An 8753-nucleotide genomic window follows, 5' to 3' on the forward strand; every position below is an offset into this window, starting at 1 on the left:
CCAAATATATTTTGTATTTCCAAAGATTAATACGCCCTTAAGAAAAATTTTCAAAATTTGAATTATTTTAAAATTATATTATATTTTATAAACCGGCTCTGCCGGAACGTATCCAACAATCCTCCATCTACCTGATATCGTGTTCACTCGTAAAACCTTTCGTACTTTAAATGGTATTTTTATGTTTAGGTTCAGAAACCCAAAATAATAATGAGTGAACATATACTTGCTGGAGCTCACGCAATTGAAACTGCAACTTTTATAGCAGTTTGCATTTTTAACTAAGGCTTCATTCCCTTTTTAAAGAAGATGACTCTTACGGGAATAACAATTTGTTTTCGCTAAGCTCAAAGGAGGTCAGAAATTCAGAAAGTGTTTTTTTTTAAGTAGAGGAAAGCCGAATGTATGGAGCAGGAATAGCAGATTGAAAAAATGTAAGACTTAGACTGTGCATGATTTTATCCAAAACTTTAAACGCGATTTTTTGAAACTATTTTTTTCGAGACGGTTGACCAGATATCTTAACAAGTTCTACTGAGCCGAATTTACTTGAAATGGTATGTGAAGCTTCTGTATACATTCTTCTATCGTATCAAAGTAAAACTATAACAAAATTGGTCTTTTACTGTTAAAAAAATCAATCGGATATGTCAAAAAATCGTTTAATTTTTCTACAATAGCAGCACTTTTCTAGAGTAAGAATTTTGTTTTTTCTTTGGTTTCAGAGTACTGGGAAGATTGCAATCGTGTCAACGAGGACACCATTTTTGAGACTCCCAACTTCATCAGCCTTCATCAACCATTTTTTGGGTTTTTAACTTTTTCATTAAAATATGTAAAAATATTGTTTAACCCCCTTAAATTTATTTTTATATATCTAAAATATTTTATCATATGTTCACATGTTTATTTTTTCTTATACCATCGAGTTATAAAACATACTGATAATATAATGTTACGTACAAGAACATATCTTAAGATACTGTAGCAAGCTCCGTTATAAACCCAGAGCACTATTTCATACCGTCAGAATCAAGCAACTGGTGAGAACGGTATATTTTATATTTAAAGATTGATAAAAGAGGCAAATCTTTCAGAAAATGGCGGTTAATTTCTTCACCAAACAATATTCCAGTCCACAATATTTGTCGTTGTTTAGAAAAAAACTGATGATGAATTGCACTATTTTAGTTGTATATGCTTTTAATTCAAATATTTATATTTGTTTATCATGATAACGTGTTATTATTTAACTTAACTGATACAAATTTATTTTAACGTCTCCTCGAATATATAGTCCCAAAATATGTATAATATAGGAATTTCAGGAAACCAAGTTGTAATTATATCAATCTTATCTCGTATCCACAACATTACCCACCAACATTATTGAGTTAAGAGAAAATTCCATGTAGGTATTTCAAATGGATTTTCAGGAATGTTATCTCAAATGTTTAAAAAGGTACTTTGATTGGGTAATGTTACAGAAATAACCATAGATTTTAATAAAATATTTTTAACAAAAAAATTGAACCGACTTCAAAAAATAAATAAGGAACTCACTAAAATGTAAAAATATTGAAACTTAAATTTTTAATACAAAAAAAAAACATTATAAAATACAATATGTACATAATAATCGTTACAATAACGAAATAAAAACGAGCAACAAATTAGATTTGTTTTGTTTGTAATTTAATTTTGTGTAAATGTCACAAAATTATATTATTATTATTTTTTTAAATATATTTTAAGGTCTCCTTTTACCAACTATGGGTTTATCATAGGCCTAAAGTTTAAAGTGGGCTCCGAACCACGGTCCTCAGCATTAAGCCTGCCGACTGGCAAGTGACCAACTTTAGAAATCATCCCAGAAGACATCCGGTCTTATCCAGCCTGGTTACTGGCGTGACTGGGATCATTTTCCTTGTCGGATTTTACACTCTTGTCTAGAACAATCACAAACATAAATTTACAACTATGCTCCAGCAGGATTCGAACCCGCGGCTATCGCAACAGTAGGAGGACCGTCCTATCGCCTTTACCACTGCGCCACCAAGCCGGATATTTTTGTATCATTTGGGCTCGGCACTGACTTCAAACTGATCAATTGGTAGTAGTTAAAATAATATAATGAATAGGTTTAGGTAGGTATTAAGCTAAATTGTGTGTATATAGTTAAATATAAAATTCATGTAGTAGATCGGTTAAATATGGTTTTTGTTTATTTCAGTCGGTTCAATTTTTTTTGTTAAAAACATTATATTTTTCTCTTATTAGAGTCAGATATTTACTCATTAAATTACGCACTTATTTTATTAAGTATTACAATGGATAGGCCAAGTAAAGGTGCAGTCCGTATCAAGAAAAATGGGAATAAAGAAACAATGATTGAAAATAACGAACGCTTCAAGCCCCGATGTCCGCTACATAGCCTAGGTGATTTGACAAATGTTCTAACTAAATTAGAACAAAAAGTTACTGTCCCCGTCAGGAATCGAACCCGCGACCTCAGCATCAGAGCTGAACTCTCTGACCATAGAAGCAGTTGCCTGCAATATTTGTGGTGCATAAAAAGCAAACTGAATGGCTTTTGCACTGAACGACTTCCGATTTTCCATGACATCAGCTCAGCAATAATTTTATACACAAATATCTGATTATTATAGATAAAAAAATATGTGAAAACGTTGCGCGTGCCTTTGAAATTTGAGGATTTCCCTGGATTCCATCATCACATTCTGATTTTGGTTCCAATGGGACCACCTCGGAAATGCGCTCTTTCAAATAAAAAAAGAATTTTCAAAATCGGTGCACAATTGACAGAGAAATCGGCGAACATACATAATTAACATAATTAAATGTAACATATAAATAATTAAAAAATATATATAGCCGGCTTGGTGGCGCAGTGGTAAAGGCAACAGGACAGTCCTCCTACTGTTGCGATAGCCGCGGGTTCGAATCCTACTGGGGCATGGTCGTAAATTTATGTTTGTGATTGTTTAATATTTGTGATTGTCCGAGACAAGAATGTGAAATCCGACAAGGAAAATCCAAGGATCCCAATCACGTCAGTAACCACGCTGGGTAAGACCGGATGTCTTCTGGGGTGAGTTGGTCACTCGCCAGTCGATAGTCTTAATGCCGAGGACCGTGGTTCGGAGCCGACGTAAAATTCGCGAATATATTGATCACATTCAGTGATATAGAAGTTTCTCCATATTTTCGTATTTCGAATGATTTTAATCAAGTTGTTATATTGTATAACAAAAAAGTTAAATATATTGTAATATATACAGTCTGGTCCCATTTCGTGCTAACAACCCTTAAAATCTAAGTAGGCTGCGGATCCGAGTGGGATACATATTTTTTTATACATATGACCCTGGAAGGTCATTATTTTTCTATCCGCTCGGTATAGCCGTAAAAGCCTGACCTACTATGATTTATTAAATAAGTAATTTTCTAGAAATTAGATTGAAGTGTTTAATATTAAAATTAGGGTTAGATTGGTACAGTAAAATGACTTAAGTAGTACAAAACATGGCGTGAGTATAGTACCAACGAGAGTTATTTATAAACTTGAATGAATTCGTTTTTGTTTAGCGAAAAATAAATATATTTAAATATAAGAGAATTTAAATAATCGTATATCAGAGTTTTTTTGGTAAGGCACTATGACGTCAAACTGATTATGTAAAATAACAAATAAAACGGAAATTTCATCCGCTTTTAATATCATTTGTTAGTTTGTTTGCAAAAGATAAAATGTTGAAAATGTTTGTGTGTTTATAAAATGTATAAAAAGTTTCAACAAGTAACATTTGAGATCTCATAACTTACTAAAGTGTTTAGATGTTTTTTAGAGATTCTAATTAAACCTTCAAAAATATCAAAAATAAAATTTCTGATCGACAGTAAAGAAAAACAAATCGTTTCAAAAAAGTTTTAATAAGAAATATAGTCATTTAAACATCCCTAATTGAATCTGAAACAAAATTACTGAATATCCAATATTGAGGTATATTCAGGTTTTAATTATGAATATTGCGTATTTAATCACTGTTTCTGTGATCTTCAGGTCTTGTTTCTAAACTTTAGGTTTACCCGTGGAAATATTTAAAATAATAGAATAATATAAATCAAGATATTTTCCTCTGGATTGTCAATGTATGTCGGAGTCGCTTTTCGTAAATTATTTAGAGTTGAAATTGATTTTCAACTTTTATTTCAACTTGTTTATTCAACGACACTGAATGTTGTCGTCTTCGAACCGAAAATCTCAATTTTTGTTATTAGAAATTGATATAGGTATTTTTATTATGTATTATTAAGTATCTCTTTTGGTCCTATACTCCAGCATTTTTGAAATCTAGGCGCTAATTTGGATACCCCATATTTAAATAAAGAATTTAAAATATTGATTCAATAGTTTATATCGATATATAAAAAAATTTCGATAGATCGATTTCGATATTTTTAAAAAATATCGATATATTGAAGAAAAAATAATTACGAAATTTTTTTTAGAACAACGAGGAAAAAAATAGGTATTTTACAAAAGCTATATCGATATTTTTAGGGAAAAATAAAAATATTGATATATCGACGCAAAATATAACAATATTGTTTAAATATTTTAGAAAGTAGCAAACCTTTAAAATTAAGTACCTATTATTAAGTAAATAAGTTAAATGTTTTAAATGTTTATTAGAAATATTTTAAAAGTTTGTAGAAAGTTAAAAAAAACATTTTAATTAAAAAAAATTTCGATATTGATAACCCTAAGACAGATTTCTTAGCATAAGTTTTAATAATGATAATTTTTCTTCTATTAGTTTGAGAACTGTAGTTATGTATATTTAATAAAGTAAAACATTTTGGCTACTTGTCAAAATTATTAATTACAATTTATAGGTTATAACAGACTCTTTAGCTATCAAGGCTCCATTCCTATTTATTAATATTGTTAGTAATGACGGACATTTGCATTTATTTTGTTTGTTTAAATATACAAAAAAAAGTTGAATTGGTGGGAAACGATGTCAAATTCGAGCAAATTAAATTTACGATCAAAAAATTACATTTCCAGTTGCCGTTCTACTCCTACATATTACTCATTATTATAGCAATGATTAAATTAAGAGGCTAGATTATTGTTTTCGCAAGGTTGTAAACTAGATGTGTTTTATTCAACAATCTGCCATCGTTTTTAATTATCTCTGATGTAATATAATAAGTAATTATCAAAATATTTCGAAGATATGTTGGATATAACATCACACTGTTTTAAATTAAAAATATCTAAATTCAAATGATGTCTTATAGCTAACATGTTCACGAATGATATTCAGGAATATCAATGAATTCGATTTACAGAACCTACGACATTGGATTTATTATTATTAATGTTATGATTCTTTGAAAATAACGTTAGATGCGGTTGTGTTTGATTTCAATAATTAAGTGATCTAGAAAATAGTAACAGTAATATTATTTATGTTTGCAAATGTTTTATCATGTACCAAACTGTTTGAGACTTATTTTTTTATTAAAATTTGGCCTAAATAATTACCATAATCTTAGGAAATAAAAGAGGTAGGTCATGTTTGATAATCTGTTAAAAATGATTCAAAAATCAAATTAATATACAAAATTTAAGTGTAAACAATTTAATTGTCATATAATTCTTTAAAAAAGTAAAGGTTTTGGATTTATTAGATTAAATTAGTTTCTCTAGTTCTAGATTGGTATTGGATGTACATTTTTTCTACCTGAATACTTGCTCCCGTATTAAGGGTGCAAAATAATAGGGTGCATAATAAATTATATTTCTGTGAATCGTTCCTAAGATTTTTCCGATATTTATAACATTTTAGATTGTTTTTACACTATTGTTTAATTTTCTTTAAAAGTGTCAGGTTGAAGTTAACGAAGCGTTACGAATAAAAAGAAGATATCGGTATTAAACCGTGCTACCGGCTTGACTAAATCTAAATACGTTGATGAATCTCCTACCTGGAGTATCATTTTCTAAGTAGGAGCTTCTGGACCTCTCCAAACTGACCCGGTCCTCCATAGCTTTGGAGGCGTTCCGTTTAAATTGCTCCAAAAAACAATCGATTTGGCTTTCCAAGCTAGATTCGGCCATGGTTCAATGGTTGTGTCGACGAATACCTTCACCATACCAAGACGAACATTAAGTGTCATCTTTTTTCCCCATCGGTCGTTCGCAAAAACACTGTTTCAGCATGGTCTCACATTATGCGACAACATCGAGCCTCCAGAAAGCCGAAGAGGGCACTGGTCGGATAGTTTGGCGTTGCTGTATGGATGCGCGGCCCGAGACAGCAACCAGAGACGTATTCATAAAAATGTTCTTTGAGTTTTCGCTGCGTTTAACACCGGACAAATAGCCGTTGTCAAGAATGATGAATGATACTTTATGAAAATATCATTTTATTATAAAGATGTTTTTATATTATTGTTGGTTTATGTCATAACATACTTTGTTTCTTCATCGGTCAGACATAATCGTTCAACAAAATATTGACACACATGTTTTCATTTAATCCAATTTTACTATATTTAAAAAACTATTTCCACATATTTCCTCAATGTATCAAATAGTTTTATCAATATTAACCATTATATTGGTTTTATTACTATATTATTGATTTAATATATTATTATGCATTTTAAACACTTATAAAACAAGTAAATTCAACGTAAGAATTATTATCTTATATCTTCAAATATTTTGAATAGGAAACACTCTAAATATTTTTAGTTTTACTACTATAAATTATCTTAATACGGTTGCTAAAATAGCGGATGTATTTATACAATGTAAATAAAACTCAATAACCAGCCAAATATGATTTTTCCGTAGACTATTTAACATAACCATTGTTTTCTATTTTTATCAACTGCAATGTGAATTTCATCTTAATAAGGGCCTGGTGGATATGAGCGAAAAATCAGAAGAATGCATATCCAACATTTCTTTCATTGCAGGTCCGTATCTTTCTGTCAAACATGGTCACTCTTATTAAACACGGCTATCTATATCATTAATACAATAATTAACTACAAATTAACATATTAAATAAAATTCCAACTTATTCTACGCCAATGGATCGTGAAATACACTAATGACGAAGGTATACTAAAAATGTCACAAGGTGTATTGTTGGTTGCCCGCCAACACTTACTCTTAGTGGGTGATTAAAAATAACCAGTCTATATTTGATTTTGTTTTGTCTGATAGGAGGAGGTTAAAAAAATCATTCACGATTTTTTTAACGGATATTTTTTATTTATGGCTTTAATTCTGGACATATAATAAATTACTTATGCTTGATTCTTGACAAAATGCTGATTTATAGTTTTATATCGATAATTATTTATAGTAATATATATATTTAAATAAAACTCACGTTTTACAGCTGCTATATTTTAAGTTTTATAACTTAATTTTAATCTGTATTGATTTTTAAATACCTATTTAACTATACCGTTGCTATTTTGTATGGGATAAAATATATTTTTAAATATTTTTATGCTGAGATTTAAAACTAAATTCAGGTATATTTTAGTTGACACGTTTTTTGGGTTGTCTATAAATGGCTAGATAATTATAAGTAATTTCTTATAATATTCTTTTAATATTAGTTAATCTATGTGTCTTCGAAACGGCTTAACGAGATATAGTTATTAAGTTTATTAATTAGTTACGGCAGATATGATGTTTTTCTTGGATATATTTTTGATATTATTTAACACTTGGGTATTATAATATTTGATATAGACAAATTGAGATTATATATGCATTTTTCTGTGTTTAAATAACTACTCAGATAGAAGATATGTTATAAATATAAAATATATAGTATTTTAATCATGATTAAAATCACCAAGGGAACCAAAGTTCCATACAAACACTGAACATTTTGTTGAAAAATTTTGTTTAGGATTTTATATAAATTTTATAAATTAAAAAAATGCAATGCATTTATGGAACTAGTAATTATATAATTGATCATTTTATTTTGATTAAAATATGTTAATGTTACATGAACAATTTAATTGTCAAGTTTGTTTAATTTTTTTATTTTGTAATATTTCAGTTAAATCACGATAAACACATGTGTATTACTATTTTTGTATTAGTATCAAATAAATTACATACGTTAGATTAAAGATAAAAGAAATCTATTTTAAATATTTATTATATTTTTATCTCTATAATATATTATATAATGAACGTTTTGATGTTAATTATTATATACTATGAAAGGTTTTAGCAATATTTTTAGCTAATTTTATGTTGTGATAAAGGTGTCAAATGATTCCCGTGCTAAAAGGCACGATAAAATTTTGTTTTCAATTAAAATATTTTGGTAGGCATTAGAGGTGAAGGATAAAAGATAAGAATTGATCTATGTTCGTTATAAAAACGTTTTTTTAAATTGTTATATATTTGCTTTACACGGTGATATATCTACGTTTAGAAAACAATTTATTTAATATATATTTTAGTATGGTATTAAAATAAAAAAACCGTTAATTTACAGAAACATCAAGTTAATGTTTAAAAACTAAGCGATGCATATTCCTTCGGCAGTTAAATGATGCTATTTTATTGCAAAGCAAATTTGTTAGTTTGAAGAATTTTCAGACATAGCTTAGATGCTTTGAAATGACAGGAGTGGCTTCATATAATTTTTTAATTTCAAAACGTTAGTTTT

The 8753-nt window shown here is 28.8% G+C and overlaps 1 protein-coding gene across 2 annotated transcripts in view; it reads right to left on the reverse strand.

Moving 5' to 3' along the window:
• LOC143197039 (guanine nucleotide exchange factor DBS) overlaps positions 1-6308 on the reverse strand; it is a 45847-nt gene extending 39539 nt beyond the window's left edge. For both annotated transcript variants that reach the window (XR_013005912.1, XM_076405090.1), the window contains exon 1: positions 6022-6308. Coding sequence is in view for 1 of the 2 variants with exons in the window: in XM_076405090.1 (XP_076261205.1) it covers positions 6022-6154 (133 nt within the window). In the remaining variant the exon portion in view is untranslated. The remainder of the gene's footprint in view (positions 1-6021) is intronic.
• Between the last annotated feature and the right edge of the window lie 2445 nt (positions 6309-8753).

The sequence above is a fragment of the Rhynchophorus ferrugineus genome, unplaced genomic scaffold, assembly GCF_030347505.1.
Source record: "Rhynchophorus ferrugineus isolate W39M unplaced genomic scaffold, kcgeb_rfMv2 rfM5, whole genome shotgun sequence".
In the NCBI taxonomy this organism is placed as follows: Eukaryota; Metazoa; Arthropoda; class Insecta; order Coleoptera; family Curculionidae; genus Rhynchophorus; species Rhynchophorus ferrugineus.